Source organism: Nerophis lumbriciformis, linkage group LG32 (assembly GCF_033978685.3).
Source record: "Nerophis lumbriciformis linkage group LG32, RoL_Nlum_v2.1, whole genome shotgun sequence".
Taxonomy (NCBI): domain Eukaryota; kingdom Metazoa; phylum Chordata; class Actinopteri; order Syngnathiformes; family Syngnathidae; genus Nerophis; species Nerophis lumbriciformis.
The window spans coordinates 863,122-884,963 of record NC_084579.2 but is presented as its reverse complement, the minus strand read 5'-3'; the positions used below and the strand labels follow the sequence as shown (position 1 = coordinate 884,963).

The following is a 21,842-nucleotide window of genomic DNA, read 5'->3' as shown; positions in this document are numbered from 1 at the left end:
CTTCATCTCTACAGGCCTGTTTCATGAGGGGTTCCCTCAATCATCAGGAGATTTTAATAGAAGCATTCACATACCAGGGTTTATATAGGGCACAGAGTTGGTAGGTACAGGCTGGCCTAGGGGCGTGGTGATTGGCTCATGTGTTACCTAGGAGGTGTTTCCGTCTGTGCCGGCATGCTGATACAATTTCGCTGCGCTTTTTGAGGGATGACAGGTCTGGACGGTATATAATAAACAGTTTCTCTTTCAAGCATAGGTTGCATCTTTTATTACCACTATTGTAAGGTGTGCTGGATGCAAGAATTTGCCATGTTATTGAATATTCAACATTATTGTCTTTGAGGTCCCAAATGTGTTTGCTGAGTTCTGTAGTATTTCGCAGGTTTTTGTTCCTGAAAGAAGCCTTGTGATTGTTCCATCTGGTTTTAAACTCTCCCTCGGTTAATCCTACATATGTGTCGGATGTGTTAATGTCCTTGCGTGTTACCTTTGATTGGTAAACAACTGATGTTTGCAAGTACCCCCCGTTGAGAGGGCAATCAGGTTTCTTGCGGCAGTTGCAGCCTTTGTTGGTTTTGGAGTCGCTCTGTCCGGGGGCAGACGGCTCATTTGCAATTGTTTTGTTGTGGTTTGAGATAATTTGTCGTATATTGTTCATACAGCTGTAGCTCAATTTAATGTTGTTCTTGTTGAATACTTTTCTTAGGGTGTTGTCTTTGGGGAAGTGTTTGTCGATCAGAGTGAGGAATTTGTGGCCAATATTAGTTGAGACGTTTTTGCTGTATGGGGGGTTGTACCAGATAATATTGTTTCGTTTTCTGCTCTTTTTTGGTTGGTTTCCTGGCGTGGGTTCATAGGTGAGGGTGAAATTGTATCCGCTTTCATCAAGTGCTTTTTGGTACGGGGGGGTTGCTTGGTCAAATTCAGCTTTGCTAGATGACAGCATCGATAGCCTTTTATTAATTCCGGTAGGTATTCTTTTCGTGGTGGTGGGTGGGTGGTTGCTGTCATGGTGCACGTATTGGAGTGTTGTGTTGGATTTCGTGAATGGTTGGTAGCTGTTATTTCTCAGGTTGAAAGTGACGTCGAGGAAGTTGACGGTTTGTTTGTTGGCTTCAATCGTGATCCGTAGGCCGTTCTCTTTGAAAATTTGGCATATGCGCTTCTTGGTATTCTCGCTGCTCCTTGGCGAGGCGCGACACACTGCCAGTCCGTCATCACGGTAAATACCAAGGTTCAGGTTGAGGCTAGCGAGCTGGGAGAGGAGGAAACTCCCAACAAGTTAACACGTTTCTGTCTCACTAAGACCACATGTCCCATGGACCTGCTCTCAAACACACTAAGACCACATGTCCCATGGACCTGCTCTCAAACACACTAAGACCACATGTCCCATGGACCTGCTCTCAAACACACTAAGACCACATGTCCCATGGACCTGAACCTCTCAGAAACTACATTTCAAGTCAGTTTCAAACCCAAAAGTAAAGTACTTTTGATCAACAATTTCCCTCGTGGATCATTAAAGTTTGTCTAAGTCCAGGTCACTTTGGTGAAGTTTGTCATTGAATTTCAAGTCTATTTTTTTTTAAAGAGAAGAGGCCATGGTTTGACTTGTACGTATTTAAATGTACTTGTTTGACTTGTACGTATTTAAATGTACTTGTTTGACTTTTATTTAAATGTACTTGTTTGACTTTTATTTAAATGTACTTGTTTAACTTTTATTTAAATGTACTTGTTTGACTTGTACTTATTTAAATGTACTTGTTTGACTTTTTTTTAAATGTACTTGTTTGACTTTTATTTAAATGTACTTGTTTGACTTTTATTTAAATGAACTTGTTTGACTTGTACTTATTTAAATGTACTTGTTTGACTTTTATTTAAATGTACTTGTTTGACTTTTATTTAAATGTACTTGTTTGACTTTTATTTAAATGTACTTGTTTGACTTTTATTTAAATATACTTGTTTGACTTTTATTTAAATGTACTTGTTTGACTTGTACTTATTTAAATGTACTTGTTTGACTTTTATTTAAATGAACTTGTTTGACTTTTATTTAAATGTACTTGTTTGACTTTTATTTAAATGAACTTGTTTGACTTTTACTTATTTCAAATTGACTGTATTTTCTGGGCCATAGGGCACACCGCATTATAAGGCGCACTGCAGGTGAGCGGGTGTATTCAGGTCTATTTTCATACAAAAGTTGCACCGGATTATAAAGCGCATTAAAAGGGGTCATGATATACTGTATATATATTTTTTCTAAATGTAAAAGACTTCCTTGTGGTCTACATAACATGTAATGGGGGTTCTTTGCTCAAAATGTTGCATAGATGATGTTTTACACATCATCTTCAACTCACTTTCTGAGAGTCTCTTCAGGATGCACCGTTTTGTGGGCGCTCTTATTTACGTGCCTCCACTTGGACAGCGTCTTCTCCCCGTCATCTTTGTTGTAGCGGTGTAGCGTGCAAGGACGGGGGTGGAAGAAGTGTCAAAAGATGGAGCTAACTGTTTTAATGACATTCAGACTTTACTTCAATCAATAACGGAGCAGCATCTCCTCATCCGTGGCTCACTAGTGCAACAACAACGCCCGAAATGTGTCCCGTGACCGAAACTCTCTAACAACTAAAGTTCCTTGGGTGAATAATGTAAAGTCACTACACCGGTATGTTTTAGTGCTTTCATGGTGAGTTTACTGACAGATATAAGTAAGAACTTTACACTACGTTATATTAGAAATGGCAACAGCGGAGGATGAATGTCACATAACAGAAGAAGCTTATCGACTACGGTGTCGGCACAGACTACAGTGGTGGACGTGTGCAAAATATTCAGAACTTATGCAGATCCCAAATACAGATCAGCAGGTACCAGAAGGTAAGAAAAGTTGATTTTGCATAATATTGTGAAACAAAACGCCAGATAATGTCTTACCTTATACACACAGCATAATAATACTCCTATGTTGAAGCACAGTACAATCCATCAAGCGGTGTGGCTTCATAGCTTACCAAAGTCCTACTAAAACATTTTGATCGATTTGTGAGCGCCGTGTGTAATGTTCTTTATTTTCAATGGAACATATAACATTTTGGTGTTGTTTACTTCAGTCACATTGCAGTCTTCACATATCTTATGTGTGACTGCCATCTACTGGTCACACTTGTGATTTCACCATGTACCAAATAAAATAGCTTTGAGGTCGGTAAGCACAACCAGAATTATTCCGTACATTAGGTGCACCAGGTTATAAGGCGCACTGTCGAGTTTTGAGAAAATGAAAGAATTTTAAGTGCGCCTTATAGTCCGAAAAATCCGGTTCTTATTTGACTTAGTAGCGTATTCTACACAGTGATGAATACATCTATTTAGCATCTGCAAACAAAACCAGGAAGGACAACAGGCCAAGAGGAACTAGGCCCTAGTAGCGTCAATAGAGTCAACAGGTCGAGTAAAACCACAAACATAACAAATGGAACCAATAAGCTCAAACGGATGAGTAGCACAAATAAACATTTTTTAAAGCCAGAAGACTCACAAAAACTAACAAAATTAGTAGGTGTAAAACAACAAAAATTTGGACCAGTTAGTACAATAAGTAAACATTCAGTAGAACCTTTAGAACCAGTTAGTACAATCAATACAAAACATTCAGTAGAACCTTTGAAAACCAGTAAGTAAAATCAATACCAAACATTCAGTAGAACCAGTTACTACAATAGATACCAAACATTCAGTAGAACCAGTAAGTACAATCAATACCAAACATTCAGTAGAACCAGTTAGCACAATAGATACCAAACATTCAGTAGAATCTTTAGAACCAGTTAGTACAATCAATACCAAACATTCAGTAGAACCAGTTAGTACAATAAATAGCAAACATTCAGTAGAACCGGTTAGTACAATCAATACCAAACATTCAGTAGAACCAGTTAGTACAATAAATAGCAAACATTCAGTAGAACCGGTTAGTAGACTAAATAGCAAACATTCAGTAGAAGCAGTTAGCAGACTAAATAGCAAACATTCAGTAGAAGCAGTTAGTAGACTAAATAGCAAACATTTAGTAGACTAAATAGCAAACATTCAGTAGAAGTAGTAAGTAGACTAAATAGCAAACATTCAGTAGAAGCAGTTAGTAGACTAAATAGCAAACATTTAGTAGACTAAATAGCAAACATTCAGTAGAAGCAGTAAGTAGACTAAATAGCAAACATTCAGTAGAAGCAGTAAGTAGACTAAATAGCAAACATTCAGTAGAAGCAGTTAGTAGAATAGATAGCAAACATTCAGTAGAAGCAGTAAGTAGACTAAATAGCAAACATTCAGTAGAAGCAGTAAGTAGAATAGATAGCAAACATTCAGTAGAAGCAGTTAGTAGAAAAGATAGAAAACATTCAGTAGAAGCAGTTAGTAGGATAGCAAACATTCAGTAGAAGCAGTTAGTAGAATAGATAGCAAACATTCAGTAGAAGCAGTTAGTAGAATAGATAACAAACATTCAGTAGAAGCAGTTAGTAGAATAGATAGCAAACATTCAGTAGAAGCAGTTAGTAGAATAGATAGCAAACATTCAGTAGAAGCAGTAAGTAGACTAAATAGCAAACATTCAGTAGAAGCAGTAAGTAGAATAGATTACAAACATTCAGTAGAAGCAGTAAGTAGACTAAATAGCAAACATTCAGTAGAAGCAGTTAGTAGAATAGATAGCAAACATTCAGTAGAAGCAGTTAGTAGAATAGATAGCAAACATTCAGTAGAAGCAGTTAGTAGAATAGATAGCAAACATTCAGTAGAAGCAGTTAGTAGAATAGATAGCAAACATTCAGTAGAAGCAGTTAGTAGACTAAATAGCAAACATTCAGTAGAAGGAGTTAGTAGAATAGATAGCAAACATTCAGTAGAAGCAGTAAGTAGAATAGATAGCAAACATTCAGTAGAAGCAGTTAGTAGAATAGATAGCAAACATTCAGTAGAAGCAGTAAGTAGACTAAATAGCAAACATTCAGTAGAAGCAGTAAGTAGAATAGATAGCAAACATTCAGTAGAAGCAGTAAGTAGACTAAATAGCAAACATTCAGTAGAAGCAGTAAGTAGAATAGATAGCAAACATTCAGTAGAAGCAGTTAGTAGAATAGATAGCAAACATTCAGTAGAAGCAGTAAGTAGACTAAATAGCAAACATTCAGTAGAAGCAGTAAGTAGACTAAATAGCAAACATTCAGTAGAAGCAGTTAGTAGAATAGATAGCAAACATTCAGTAGAAGCAGTTAGTAGAATAGATAGCAAACATTCAGTAGAAGCAGTTAGTAGAATAGATAGCAAACATTCAGTAGAATCAGTTAGTAGACTAAATAGCAAACATTCAGTAGAAGCAGTAAGTAGACTAAATAGCAAACATTTAGTAGACTAAATAGCAAACATTCAGTGGCATTAAAGGAAGATGGAAGAGTTCCAGTAGAAGATGTTTCCAGTTGGCCAGCAAGAATAAAGATCATTCTTATTGTTACATTCTTTTCTGAAGTAACGCCATGGACGTGACTGACAAGGTGCGCACGCACGCGCCAGCCAGGTGTCATCACTCACCGGCCAATAGGAAAGCTGCAAGGCTGCATGGTGTTTAGCAATTAGCCAGCAGCTAATTAGCATGAGGTGTTCTCCTTCTTCCTCCTGCACGTGCGCGTGCACGCAGCACTTCGCCGTCAGCTGTTAGCTTGTGTCATCATCATCATCATCGTCATCGTCATCGTCATCTTCATCCTCCCAGCATCCTCCGCTCTGACGTCATCAGCACGGCAGCAAAGTCTGATCCCAGGTCAGTTTCTACTTTCTTCTTCTTCATCTTTTATTGATGGCCAGCCGCGCGACACTAAAGCGTTAAAACAAGGAGACATTATTTTATTAAATCAAACACATTAAAACCATTTCCAATTGATTCATGTTGTTTTTATTCGAGTGGAAACAAAATCCACTTCTGACTGCTTTCTTTGATTTGGCCGCATGATGATGACGTCACTATAGCATCAAGACAGCAGAAGACGAGGCACGAGTGAGGAATTAAACACGTCAATCAAAATAGTCTCCTTCTAAACGTGACTTTGTCCAAACTACAATTAAACACGTCAATCAAAATAGTCTCCTTCTAAACGTGACTTTGTCCAAACTACAATTAAACACGTCAATCAAAATAGTCTCCTTCTAAACGTGACTTTGTCCAAACTACAATTAAACACGTCAATCAAAATTGTCTCCTTCTAAACGTGACTTTGTCCAAACTACAATTAAACACGTCAGTCAAAATAGTCTCCTTCTAAACGTGACTTTGTCCAAACTACAATTAAACACGTCAATCAAAATTGTCTCCTTCTAAACGTGACTTTGTCCAAACTACAATTAAACACGTCAGTCAAAATAGTCTCCTTCTAAACGTGACTTTGTCCAAACTACAATTAAACACGTCAATCAAAATTGTCTCCTTCTAAACGTGACTTTGTCCAAACTACAATTAAACACGTCAGTCAAAATTGTCTCCTTCTAAACGTGACTTTGTCCAAACTACAATTAAACACGTCAGTCAAACTTGTCTCCTTCTAAACGTGACTTTGTCCAAACTACAATTAAACACGTCAGTCAAAATTGTCTCCTTCTAAACGTGACTTTGTCCAAACTACAATTAAACACGTCAATCAAAATTGTCTCCTTCTAAACGTGACTTTGTCCAAACTACAATTAAACACGTCAATCAAAATAGTCTCCTTCTAAACGTGACTTTGTCCAAACTACAATTAAACACGTCAGTCAAACTTGTTAAATGTTAAACATGCACATTTCTGAATGATGTCGTCAATAAACGCAGTGATTTGTTTGCATTTGAATGAGCTGAAGTAGAAGCCTTACATTTCTACGAGTACATTGAGTCTTCAATGTCAACTTTGTTTGAAGTTCTGTTGGTTTTATTTGACGGAACTGTTCACGTAAATAAGGCAGGTTGTTTGCAGTAGTGAGGACTGTGTGCACTGCGCATGCATACAACGACAGCCGTCTTGTCAGGCTATTTGTGGTATTTTCCTAGTGACGAAAACAAACATTGCAACTCTGCATTTGTTGTGTTTATTAATCCTCATCAGATGAGGTGGTTGTTTCCATTTTCCAAAAGAGCCAATCGCATGTAACACTGCCTCCTCCTGGCCACAGGCGACATTACACACATTGTTTATGTAACACTGCCCCCTCCTGGCCACAGGCGACATTACACACATTGTTTATGTAACACTGCCTCCTCCTGGCCACAGGCGACATTACACACATTGTTTATGTAACACTGCCCCCTCCTGGCCACAGGCGACATTACACACATTGTTTATGTAACACTGCCTCCTCCTGGCCACAGGCGACATTACACACATTGTTTATGTAACACTGCCTCCTCCTGGCCACAGGCGACATTACACACATTGTTTATGTAACACTGCCCCCTCCTGGCCACAGGCGACATTACACACATTGTTTATGTAACACTGCCTCCTCCTGGCCACAGGCGACATTACACACATTGTTTATGTAACACTGCCCCCTCCTGGCCACAGGCGACATTACACACATTGTTTATGTAACACTGCCTCCTCCTGGCCACAGGCGACATTACACACATTGTTTATGTAACACTGCCTCCTCCTGGCCACAGGCGACATTACACACATTGTTTATGTAACACTGCCCCCTCCTGGCCACAGGCGACATTACACACATTGTTTATGTAACACTGCCTCCTCCTGGCCACAGGCGACATTACACACATTGTTTATGTAACACTGCCTCCTCCTGGCCACAGGCGACATTACACACATTGTTTATGTAACACTGCCTCCTCCTGGCCACAGGCGACATTACACACATTCCTTGCCAGTCGAAATTGACATTTGGAAAAAAAAGAGATGAACTCTTTAGTTATGTCACACATTCCTAATTATCTTGAGAGTGAAAGTATTAAAGACATCAAATGTCTTCAGAAGGTGAAAAGAGATCCAAAGTTGGGATTGTGACTATTTGAGATCAGGACAAGTCCAATCTTAGACAACACAAAGTTTTGCTAAGATATTAAATCGGGACAGGATGAAATATTATAGATGAAATAAAAACTATTGTCAAATGGAACTAGAGCTTGTTTAGTTCCATTGTGTACTCTTTGGGGTTGGTTCATTGGCTGGTGAGTTCATTGGTTAGTGTTACAAGCTCAGAATGCGATTCCAAATGTGTTAAGCTGCTGGGCCTGGTCACACAGGAAGTGGACACAAGAATTTCACAATAAGAGTTTGTGTAATGTTGCAGAAGGATGGGAGAGTCTCGACTCATCGTTGAGGAGATGCTGGCGCTTTGTCTCCAGCGATTGGCAATGGAGGAAAGTGCGAGGACCACTGAGCTTGGTGAGTCTGCCCAATCGTGTCTTAGTCAAACATTCAAAGTTCATTCTTTAAAAAGTGTGAGTCTGCCCAATCATGTCTTAGTCAAACATTCAAAGTTCATTCTTTAAAAAGTGTGAGTCTGCCCAATCATGTCTTAGTCAAACATTCAAAGTTCATTCTTTAAAAAGTGTGAGTCTGCCCAATCATGTCTTAGTCAAACATTCAAAGTTCATTCTTTAAAAGACGACTGCACTTGTTGAAATACTTGCTGGATTTGCCGCCTGAATTCAGCCAAAATCATTTGGCCGTGGTTACGTGGACTCTGAGGCAGAGCACCAACGTCTGGGCCCCATAAAGAGGAGCCCTAAGGAGTGGGACGGGGGGCCAAAACACATGTAGGGGAGGGAATCCATGTCCAGCACTGCTCTTCACGCTTCTTCCGGTTGGGGATGACGTCATTACGCAACATGGAAGTGGCCGCTCGCAACAATCACAAACATTTGACAAGAAAAGATTGCAACAGCGCTACTTGTGCTCGTTCTAAGGCCGCTAGTTCATCAAGATATGGCTTGGCTTTACCCAAACACCTTTCCTTCATCAAGATATGGCTTGGCTTTACCCAAACACCTTTCCTTCATCAAACACTCCACAGCTTTATTGAGCGTCAAACATACAAGCAGAAAGGATGCTTACTTTAAAGACATGCACACACACACAAGCCTACTACTACAACACATGCATTATGCTGTGTAAAAGGATAAATAAACACCTACTACAATAACACATGCATTATGCTGTGTAAAAGGATAAATAAACACCTACTACAATAACACATGCATTATGCTGTGTAAAAGGATAAATAAACACCTACTACAATAACACATGCATTATGCTGTGTAAAAGGATAAATAAACACCTACTACTACAACACATGCATTATGCTGTGTAAAAGGATAAATAAACACCTACTACTACAACACATGCATTATGCTGTGTAAAAGGATAAATAAACACCTACTACTACAACACATGCATTATGCTGTGTAAAAGGATAAATAAACACCTACTACTACAACACATGCATTATGCTGTGTAAAAGGATAACTATGTATTTTAAGCACTCTACAGCAAACGAGCTCACTATGCTAACATTCACTTCACAGTATGACATCATGGACTGACTTTTGGCCATAAAACTTCCCAAATGACATCTCAGCCAACAAATAATACAACACAGTCCAATATTCCCATGCTACTCAACGATACATAGCGATGATACTTTGTTTGGCATGAGAAGGATACATAGCGGTGATACTGATAATTGAGCAGATGTTTGCAAAGTGGCTTAAAGGAGACCTGGGAGGAAGTCGTTGTTGTGCACTGCTGTAAACTAGGCAACGCTGCCCCCGCTGTCCAAAGGAGGAAGTGTGGGGTGGCCGGAGACTGGCGTCGCCACGCTCTCCGGGGGTGGGCTCGTGGGGGCCCGGTTGCCGGTGGGGCGGGGGCGGTCTTCCTGTCCGGTTGCGGGGGGTCTCCAGGCCCCCCGGGCGGGGCGTCCTGCCTTTCTGCCCGTGTGGGGTGTGGTCTCTCGCTGGCTTGGGGTCTGGCTGTCCCCTGCTTTTCTCGTGCCTTGTCCTCTGCCGGGTGCGTCTGTCTGCAGCCTGCTGCTGACCCTTGTGGGTGGCGCGGTGGGCTGGGCTCTGGGGTTCCTGTCGCTTTCCGGCTTGGCTGCGTGGGGGCGGTGGTCCCTGGTTCCCTGGGCACCACACCTACTGTTTGTGGGTTGGGCTCTCGGGGAGGCTGAGGCCGTACTCTGGCTCCCACACACACTGGGAGTCAAATGTATTGTACATACCAATTCACATATACTCACATACATACATACATACATACATAGGTACCTACACTCCCACATACATATACAAATACAGTACATATTTACATACTCAAAGTTTGTACAGCCACACGCACATTCACTGTACAAACATACATATACACATACTGTACATATACATTCACTGTACAAACATACATATACACATACTGTACATATACATTCACTGTACAAACATACATATACACATACTGTACATATACATACACTGTACAAACATACATATACACATACTGTACATATACATTCACTGTACAAACATACATATACACATACTGTACATATACATTCACTGTACATACATACATACATATACACATACTGTACATATACATTCACTGTACAAACATACATATACACATACTGTACATATACATTCACTGTACAAACATACATATACACATACTGTACATATACATTCACTGTACAAACATACATATACACATACTGTACATATACAAGTACATATGCATACTTACACTCATGCACATAATCAGGTTTCATCAAACATATATTAACGTTGTTGCCCTAGGGTAAACTGGGTATAACACATGGCACACTGACAAAGCTTAACCTATTGTTACTATAACAATCTACAAGGTTAATGTAGGTTGCTTCTCTTTCTTCCCCTCCATTCTTCTGCATTCTTTCGTATCTCAAGTTATCATTACGTATATGTATTGTTGCATTTAAACAACTGTATTGTTGATAGTAGAGGTCAATTATTGGTATTGTTCATTATCAATAGTGATATTTCTATTGGTATTTGTATTGATCCATTTGTAGTGTAATAATGCTCATTGTCATTTCTGTATTATTTTTTATTTTCACTAACTGCTTATTTGCTATTACTTTTACCATCATATTTGTACATGTCCTATTTGCTGATGTTGTTCTATTGTTGTTGTTGTTGTTGTTGTCTCTCTGTCTAATCCCCCTCTTGTCCCCACAATTTCCCCCTCTGTCTTCTTTTTTTCTCTTTCTATCCCCTCCTGCACCAAATATTAATATAAATACATTTAATAAAGTCAAATACAAATAAGGCAACAAGAGAAGTATCCTACACTTCTCTTTTGTAAAGTACATCTGAACAGCCGATATGATCATCTACATCTACTATATGATCATCTACATCTACTATATGATCATCTACATCTACTATATGATCATCTACATCTACTATATGATCATCTACATCTACTATATGATCATCTACATCTACTATATGATCATCTACATCTACTATATGATCATCTACATCTACTATATGATCATCTACATCTACTATATGATCATCTACATCTACTATATGATCATCTACATCAACTATATGATCATCTACATCTACTATATGATCATCTACATCTACTATATGATCATCTACATCTACTATATGATCATCTACATCTACTATATCATCATCTACATCTACTATATGATCATCTACATCTACTATATGATCATCTACATCTACTATATGATCATCTACATCTACTATATGATCATCTACATCAACTATATGATCATCTACATCTACTATATGATCATCTACATCTACTATATGATCATCTACATCTACTATATCATCATCTACATCTACTATATCATCATCTACATCTACTATATGATCATCTACATCTACTATATGATCATCTACATCTACTATATGATCATCTACATCTACTATATGATCATCTACATCTACTATATGATCATCTACATCAACTATATGATCATCTACATCTACTATATGATCATCTACATCTACTATATGATCATCTACATCTACTATATGATCATCTACATCTACTATATGATCATCTACATCTACTATATGATCATCTACATCTACTATATGATCATCTACATCTACTATATGATCATCTACATCTACTATATGATCATCTACATCTACTATATGATCATCTACATCTACTATATGATCATCTACATCTACTATATGATCATCTACATCTACTATATGATCATCTACATCTACTATATGATCATCTACATCTACTATATGATCATCTACATCTACTATATGATCATCTACATCTACTATATGATCATCTACATCTACTATATGATCATCTACATCTACTATATGATCATCTACATCTACTATATGATCATCTACATCTACTATATGATCATCTACATCTACTGTATGATCATCTACATCTACTGTATGATCATCTACATCTACTATATGATCATCTACATCTACTATATGATCATCTACATCTACTATATGATCATCTACATCTACTATATGATCATCTACATCTACTATATGATCATCTACATCTACTATATGATCATCTACATCTATTATATGATTTGCCTGAGAAGCTGGACAGGACAAAAAAAAAAAGATGAGAGAGGGCGAGGGACTACTAAGTGAAGATGAGAGAGGGCGAGGGACTACTAAATCAAGATGAGAGAGGGCGAGGGACTACTAAGTCAAGATGAGAGAGGGCGAGGGACTACGAAGTCGTGGCGCAGTGGAAGAGTGGCTGTGCGCGACCCGAGGGTCCCTGGTTCAATCCCCACCTAGTACCAACCTCGTCATGTCCGTTGTGTCCTGAGCAAGACACTTCACCCTTGCTCCTGATGGGTGCTGGTTAGCGCCTTGCATGGCAGCTCCCTCCATCAGTGTGTGAATGTGTGTGTGAATGGGTAAATGTGGAAGTAGTGTCAAAGCGCTTTGAGTACCTTGAAGGTAGAAAAGCGCTATACAAGTACAACCCATTTATCATTTATCATTTAAGATGAGAGAGGGCGAGGGACTACTAAGTCAAGATGAGAGAGGGCGAGGGACTACTAAGTCAAGATGAGAGAGGGCGAGGGACTACGAAGTCAAGATGAGAGAGGGCGAGGGACTACTAAGTCAAGATGAGAGAGGGAGAGGGACTACTAAGTCAAGATGAGAGAGGGCGAGGGACTACGAAGTCAAGATGAGAGAGGGCGAGGGACTACTAAGTCAAGATGAGAGAGGGATTCTGACTGTCTCCGAGTACTCGCTCCAGTTCACGTCTGCCGCCAGACCAATGTCACTGAGCAGAGACTAAGTTTGTGGTGAAAAGACTAAGTTTGTGGTGAAAAGACTAAGTTTGTGGTGAAAAGTTTGCATCTATTTGCTGAATGATGTTCTACAGGTGAAAGTCCAATTACAATATGCTGGAAAGGTTCCTTCATGCTGAAGTCATAGAGAAGTTTCTTAAGCACAAAAAATAGGACTAAAGTGGTTTCATTTGCACTTTAATTTTAATGCCAGTTTTGTTAAACATTTTTATTGTTACCATAATAAAAAAGAAGATTATTTGAGTCCTTCAGTTTATTTGGTTAGTACTAATTTTTCTAATCAGCCTGACCTAAGCCTAAAGTTTGTGTTGAATAATCTTTGTGATGAGCACATTTGTATTATCATTTGACAAGGTCGTCAGCTGTTAGGAGGTTAGATATCACTGTGGAGGGTCATCCAAATCCTGACTAATATTTGAGTGGGCCCCTCTGTAGTGGAACATTTGTGTCCCTCCCCGTGTGGAATAGGTTAGGAAGCAATGTTGGACTAAACATAACTTGGAATCAGAACAAAGTGTAAGGTTGGAACTCCTATTTGAAATGTTGTCATGGAAATACACAGGAAGAAGAAGAAATTACATTCTAGATTACCTTTAAAGGAGTAGAAGAAGAAATTACATTCTAGATTACCTTTAAAGGAGTAGAAGAAGAAATTACATTCTAGATTACCTTTTAAAGAAGTAGAAGAAGAAATTACATTCTAGATGACCTTTTAAAGAAGTAGAAGAAGAAATTACATTCTAGATGACCTTTTAAAGAAGTAGAAGAAGAAATTACATTCTAGATGACCTTTTAAAGAAGTAGAAGAAGAAATTACATTCTAGATAACCTTTTAAAGAAGTAGAAGAAGAAATTACATTCTAGATGACCTTTTAAAGAAGTAGAAGACATAAATGTAGAATTAGACGTGACATTCTAGATAACCTTCAGCATTTGACATTCAGAGTTCATGGAAGTGGTGAACAACTTTGAGAGCTTCCGGAAGCGATGGCTGCATGCGGAGTTGGAGATGAAGAAGTACAAGGAGCTGCTGGTCAAGTCGGATGTGGCTAAAGCTGCTCTGGAGGTCAAACTGAAACACGCCCGCAACCAGCTGGACGTGGAAATGAAGAAGCGCTACAAGATGGAGGGCGACTACCATTACCTGGCAAGGAACTTTCTTTCTTCATCCAACTCAGCTGCTGGAATCCTTGCTTCCAAAAAACACCTGAACCTTGACTTTATCTGTCAGACTCCATCCAAGCGCTGAGATGAATGCTTTTATTTTGACAGCAGCGGCAGATGCAGCTCATGTGTGACATCCTGGTTCACGACAGCAAATCCAGCGCATGTTTGAACGAGGAGCAGAAATCTCTTCTGGCCGCCTTCGATCACAAAGGACCCAACGTGACTCTGCAGCGCAGCAGCAAACGGTGACATGACCAGGGTGGGACCCTTTCAAAGTAAAAGTTGCATCAATGAACTCTTTCTGCTTCAGATTGTCTGCCATCGATGAGTCGTCCTTCTTGTCGCACTCCGACATCAGCTACGACCGGACAGATGACGACATGGTAAAGTTGTGATCGCACACTTCTTCAGGTCACTAAGCTCGTCTTGTTGGACTTTTTAGGACCTGGACTCTACTGTCATCAAACCTCTGCGCTCGCGAGCGCGAGAGAGGAGGGTAATCTAACCTTCCCGCTGACCGGCTTGACACCAAACAGGAAGTTGTCAAACAATTCCAAAATCTTTCTCTGCTTCTAGCGCACGTCCATGAATGTAAGCCTTGCTGCTCCCGGAGGAAGACTCGGGCGAGGCGCCAATATTTCTGTCGAGCTCCTGGAGTCCAAAACTGTGGGGAAGGTAGGAAACCAAAATATGAGGACAATAACTGTTGCAACAACCGTACATATCTACATACATATACACACATATATGGTCAATATGTATGTGGGTGAAACTAAAATATGAGGACAATAATTGTTGCAACAACCGTACATATCTACATACATATACACACATATATGGTCAATATGTATGTGGGTGAAACTAAAATATGAGGACAATAACTGTTGCAACAACCGTACATATCTACATACATATACACACATATATGGTCAATATGTATGTGGGTGAAACCAAAATATGAGGACAATAACTGTTGCAACAACCATACATATCTACATACATATACACACATATATGGTCAATATGTATGTGGGTGAAACCAAAATATGAGGACAATAACTGTTGCAACAACCGTACATATCTACATACATATACACACATATATGGTCAATATGTATGTGGGTGAAACTAAAATATGAGGACAATAACTGTTGCAACAACCATACATATCTACATACATATACACACATATATGGTCAATATGTATGTGGGTGAAACTAAAATATGAGGACAATAACTGTTGCAACAACCGTACATATCTACATACATATACACACATATATGGTCAATATGTATGTGGGTGAAACCAAAATATGAGGACAATAACTGTTGCAACAACCGTACATATCTACATACATATACACACATATATGGTCAATATGTATGTGGGTGAAACTAAAATATGAGGACAATAACTGTTGCAACAACCGTACATATCTACATACATATACACACATATATGGTCAATATGTATGTGGGTGAAACCAAAATATGAGGACAATAACTGTTGCAACAACCATACATATCTACATACATATACACACATATATGGTCAATATGTATGTGGGTGAAACCAAAATATGAGGACAATAACTGTTGCAACAACCGTACATATCTACATACATATACACACATATATGGTCAATATGTATGTGGGTGAAACTAAAATATGAGGACAATAACTGTTGCAACAACCGTACATATCTACATACATATACACACATATATGGTCAATATGTATGTGGGTGAAACCAAAATATGAGGACAATAACTGTTGCAACAACCGTACATATATACATACATATATGGTCAATATGTATGTGGGTGAAACTAAAATATGAGGACAATAATTGTTGCAACAACCATACATATCTACATACATATACACACATATATGGTCAATATGTATGTGGGTGAAACCAAAATATGAGGACAATAACTGTTGCAACAACCGTACATATCTACATACATATACACACATATATGGTCAATATGTATGTGGGTGAAACTAAAATATGAGGACAATAATTGTTGCAACAACTGTACATATATACATACATATACACACATATATGGTCAATATGTATGTGGGTGAAACTAAAATATGAGGACAATAACTGTTGCAACAACCGTACATATATACATACATATACACACATATATGGTCAATATGTATGTGGGTGAAACCAAAATATGAGGACAATAACTGTTGCAACAACCGTACATATCTACATACATATATGGTCAATATGTATGTGGGTGAAACTAAAATATGAGGACAATAATTGTTGCAACAACCATACATATCTACATACATATACACACATATATGGTCAATATGTATGTGGGTGAAACCAAAATATGAGGACAATAACTGTTGCAACAACCGTACATATATACATACATATATGGTCAATATGTATGTGGGTGAAACTAAAATATGAGGACAATAATTGTTGCAACAACCATACATATCTACATACATATACACACATATATGGTCAATATGTATGTGGGTGAAACCAAAATATGAGGACAATAATTGTTGCAACAACCATACATATCTACATACATATACACACATATATGGTCAATATGTATGTGGGTGAAACTAAAATATGAGGACAATAATTGTTGCAACAACCATACATATCTACATACATATACACACATATATGGTCAATATGTATGTGGGTGAAACTAAAATATGAGGACAATAATTGTTGCAACAACCGTACATATCTACATACATATACACACATATATGGTCAATATGTATGTGGGTGAAACTAAAATATGAGGACAATAATTGTTGCAACAACTGTACATATCTACATACATATACACACATATATGGTCAATATGTATGTGGGTGAAAGGCAAACCATTCAAAAATGGTGCAAACGTTATTTCATGTTTCAATTGAACTTGAAATGCGAAAGTAATTAGTGAGAAAGTCATTAGAAAGTGTTTATTTCTCATCACTTGCATCATCATGGCTTCCACATTTTGAAGAGCCACATTTTCAAAGTGTTGATGAGCTAATATTGTCATTTCTTAGTTGTGATGGACTTTGCTGGAAGAAAGGGAACATGCTTTATCAGTATCATCCCTCAAAGCTCACTTCCAAAAGCTGTGCACTCTAAAACGTCTTCCTTATTCCTGATGTCCTCATTTTCATTTCTAAAAACTTTGGAGTCTTTTTTACACTCGGCTCTTCAACGACTGTTGCTGATCAATTTCAAAGTATTATTGATGTGACTTTCATTTTAGTTTTCAGTGTCAAATGGTTGAAGTCGGTCAAAAAGTTTGTGTATTCTAAGCAAATGAAGTGTTGGACTAAAAGAATGTTGTTAAAGTTTCTTTGTTGCAAGTGGATCTGTTCTGCAGAGGTGTACTTATTACAAATGCTACTATTTAGTCACGCTTCTTCTTCCTAAAAGAAAGCAAACATTTGTTTTACAACTGTCCTTGACTTGATCCTCAAGCAGTGTGTTTGGAACTCAGGAGGTGGAGACCATGGTCAGGGCGTCGGTGGAGATCCCCGAGACTGGTGGTCAGGTTCCCTTGGCGGTCGGCGTCCTGCAGGAGGAAGCAGGCGTTTCCACGCAGGAGACTGCTGGAGGTTTGACAACATCGGCATTAAAAAACATGAACCCACAATAAAGCGAGGCAAAGTGCCTTGCTCAAGGGCCACATGTTTTTGTTGCTGATCCACAGAGCAGACGTCCGCGTGTGACCAAGTGCAGATGAGAAAACACCTCTTCCTCTCTAAGACGGTGAGTTCTCTTGGCCTCTTGGAACTTCCTGTTCCCTCAGCAGCTCCTTCCTCCCTCAGGTGATCCGCCCTGAGATGTGTGTGCCTTGCGGAAAAAGAATCCGCTTTGGCAAGATGGCGCTGAAGTGCAGGAAGTGCCGCACCGTCGCTCATCCCGAGTGCCAGCACAAGTGTGCTGCAAGCTGCCCTGACAGCGCGCCGCCAACAGGAAGTGCTCAAATGGTGAGCTCTTCTCACTAAATGAGCGCATGGCGAAGGCTGATCTTCTGCTCTCCCGACCAGGACTCACTGGAGGCTTTGGCTCCTCCGAGTCATCCCAGAGTTCCTGCGCTGGTCACGGAGTGTGTGCGAGAGATCGAGAGGCGGGGCTTACAGGAGGTGAGCTCAGTGCCTCTGCTCAGCCGATGGGAGAGTCCAGACTGTCGTGTGCTTGCAGCGAGGCCTCTACAGAGTTCCTGGTGGCGAGCGGCAGGTGAAGGAGTTGCGGGATCGCTTCCTGGCTGGAAAAACTCCGCTTCAGCTGGGGAAGGTCTCAGATATCCATGTGGTTTGTGGCGTCCTCAAAGATTTCCTGAGGAAGCTCAAAGAACCGCTGGTCACCTTCCGGCTCCATCGCCACTTCATGGAAGCTTCTGGTACGGTATTGGCCCCGCCCGCACGCCCGCGCCATGATGTCATAACTTCAACCTGCTTCTTGGCAGAGATGAGCGACGAGCATCACTCGTCGGCCGCCATGTTTCAGGCCGTCGCTGAGCTGCCCAAGTCCAACCGAGACACGCTGGCCTTCCTCATGCTTCATTTCCACAAGTCAGTTCTTACAGGCAGCGTGTTTACTTGTGGGATATCATGTGCGATATAAGCAGCGTGTTTACTTGTGTGAGATATCATGTGCGATACAAGCAGTCCAGCAGCGTGTTTACTTGTGTGAGATATCATGTGCGATACAAGCAGTCCAGCAGCGTGTTTACTTGTGTGATATCATGTGCGATACAAGCAGGCCTGCAGAATGTTTACTTGTGTGGTATCATGTGCGATACAAGCAGTCCAGCAGTGTGTTCACTTGTGTAAGATATCATGTGCGATACAAGCAGTCCAGCAGCATGTTTACTTGTGTGAGATATCATGTGCGATACAAGCAGTCCAGCAGCATGTTTACTTGTGATATCATGTGCGATACAAGCAATCCAGCAGTGTGTTTACTTGTGTAATATCATGTGCGATACAAGCAGTCCAGCAGCGTGTTTACTTGTGTGAGATATCATGTGCGATACAAGCAGGCCTGCAGAATGTTTACGTGTGTGCTATCATGTGCAATACAAGCAGAGTGTTTACTTGTGTGTGATATCATGTTAAAGTAGCCATGATAGTCACACACACACACACACACACACACACACACACACACACACACACACACACACACACACACACACACACACACACACACACTAGGTGTGGCGGAATTATTCTCTGCATTTGACCCATCACCCTTGATCACCCCCTGGGAGGTGAGGGGAGCAGTGGGCAGCAGCGGTGGCCCCGCCCGGTGCAATACAAGCAGAGTGTTTACTTGTGCAAAACTGGACAGACAGTTAACCTCTAAATGTCCTCCAATAAACACACAATTTCTTCCATTTTACTTCAGTCATTTACAAAATGTAAACATGCTAGGCTATAGGCTACGAGGAGCTAGCAGCTACACAACAGCTAAGCACACAATAGCGTAATAGTAGAAGAATAAAAGTAGTAGTAGTATCAAATAATTGTAGTTACATAGTACTCACATACAGTAGTGTAATAGAAAGTATCCCGTAACAAATGTGTCCGCATCATTCAACTTGAAGTTGAATAAGTTGAACTTGATGAATTATTGTGACCACAAAGAACAATTACTACTCCACTTCAACTGAAAGACAGCATATTGCAGACAGTTGGTAATAAATAGTTCCTGTTCTGTGTTGGACTCTTTTCACTTGTTGAAACATTCCACACTCCTAAATAACACAGCTGAGACCATATTCATATGACAAGTCACCAAGACAATTTGATAGTAGTTTAGACAGGTCATCATGATTTTTAGGAAAGGAACTCCTTCTTGAAACAGGAAGTCATCCTTGACTACTTCCTGTCCCTGTATTCAGGAGAGGAATACTTGTCAGTCCACAAAGCTTCTTACTTTCACTTTCAGGGTGATGCAGAGTCCTCCGTGTCAGATGGACCACAATAATTTGTCTCGGGTGTTTGGACCGACTCTGGTGGGACACGGCATGTCTGAACCCTCGCCGTCAACCATCATGCAGGACACAAACGTGCAGCCCAAGGTCGGCGTCTTTTGGCCTGGACTCTTTTCTCCCTTCTTTTCTCTCACTCTTTGCTTTTTCAGGTCATCTGTCGCTTGTTGTCGCTCCCAGAAGACTACTGGAGGCGGGTCCTGAGTGTCCAGACTAAAACCACTAACCAGGCCCAAGGTACGCTTTCCATTCTTCATGGTCTCCTTCCAACGCCTGCTAACAGGAAGTGTGTCTTCAGCTCGCTTCTTCAAGCCGCTAACGTCTCCTGAGCTGAAGAGCTACCAGGCCCTGGGCTCCAATCCGGGTCGCATCAAAAACGTGGGCAGTGCTTTCAGCAAGTAAGACGCTTGATGATGATGATGTCATCTTCCTGATCACTCACGTTGCTATGATGTCATCTTCCCGATCACTCACGTTGTGATGTCATCTTACTGATCACTCACGTTGTTATGACGTCATCTTACTGATCACTCACATTGTGATGATGTCATCTTCCTGATCACTCACGTTGTGATGATGTCATCTTCCTGATCACTCACGTTGTGATGATGTCATCTTCCTGATCACTCGCGTTGTGATGATGTCATCTTCCTGATCACTCACGTTGTGATGATGTCATCTTCCTGATCACTCACGTTATGTCATCTTCCTGAGCACTCACGTTATGATGATGTCATCTTCCTGATCACTCACGTTGTGATGATGTCATCTTCCTGATCACTCACATTGTAATGATGTCATCTTACTGATCACTCACGTTATGATGATGTCATCTTACTGATCACTCACGTTATGTCATCTTCCTGATCACTCACGTTATGATGATGTCATCTTCCTGATCACTCACGTTATGTCATCTTCCTGATCACTCACATTGTTATGTCATCTTCCTGATCACTCACATTATGATGATGTCATCTTCCTGATCACTCACATTATGATGATGTCATCTTACTGGCCACTCATGTTGTTTCCTTGACCAGCGGGCGAAGTGAGCCGGGGAAGAAGTTCTTCACGTCGCCCAGCTGACACTTTTACTTAAGGAAACCCAACTGAATAAAAGATGAAACCTGCAATTTAAAAAAAGAATGTTTTTTGCTTGCTTGCTCAGCTGCTGAAAGGTTCGAATGAAAAATACCAAGATTTGTTGATTGGAATTGTATTCAGAATGAAAGAATTTGTTCATTTGTGTTCTGTAGGTT

The 21,842-nt window shown here is 39.9% G+C and overlaps 2 protein-coding genes across 8 annotated transcripts in view; one reads left to right on the top strand and one right to left on the bottom strand.

Annotated features, from left to right (window-relative positions):
* The window catches only part of jakmip3 (Janus kinase and microtubule interacting protein 3), a 36,732-nt gene extending 30,940 nt beyond the window's left edge, over positions 1–5,792 (bottom strand). For 6 of the 7 annotated variants that reach the window (XM_061981219.2, XM_072912078.1, XM_061981220.1 and 3 more), the window contains exon 1: positions 5,608–5,792. The gene's annotated coding sequence lies outside the window, so the exon portion shown is untranslated. Of the gene's footprint in view, positions 1–2,375; positions 2,538–5,607 lie in introns of those variants that run through there. The other variant, XM_072912077.1, reaches the window with a different exon arrangement.
* On the top strand, positions 5,692–21,729 carry LOC133620050 (rac GTPase-activating protein 1). Its single transcript, XM_061981225.1, has 17 exons — positions 5,692–5,836; positions 8,350–8,444; positions 14,349–14,551; positions 14,677–14,816; positions 14,882–14,954; positions 15,014–15,067; positions 15,148–15,246; positions 18,079–18,196; positions 18,292–18,350; positions 18,410–18,571; positions 18,632–18,727; positions 18,786–18,984; positions 19,051–19,156; positions 20,538–20,670; positions 20,733–20,817; positions 20,879–20,978; positions 21,624–21,729. Exons 2-17 carry the CDS (start codon positions 8,354–8,356, stop codon positions 21,667–21,669), a joined length of 1,764 nt encoding a protein of 587 aa, XP_061837209.1. The 5' UTR covers positions 5,692–5,836; positions 8,350–8,353; the 3' UTR covers positions 21,670–21,729.
* Positions 21,730–21,842: the final 113 nt, after the last annotated feature.

What these genes read in the sequence shown, in the direction of transcription:
- LOC133620050 (XM_061981225.1), top strand. Translation starts at nt 8,354, where the DNA reads ATGGGAGAGTCTCGACTCATCGTTGAGGAGATGCTGGCGCTTTGTCTC. An exon ending in CTGCAGCGCAGCAGCAAACG is followed by an intron (nt 14,817 to 14,881) that starts GTGACATGACCA and finishes TTTCTGCTTCAG; the next exon opens with ATTGTCTGCCATCGATGAGT. An exon ending in AGTCCAAAACTGTGGGGAAG is followed by an intron (nt 15,247 to 18,078) that starts GTAGGAAACCAA and finishes TTTGGAACTCAG; the next exon opens with GAGGTGGAGACCATGGTCAG.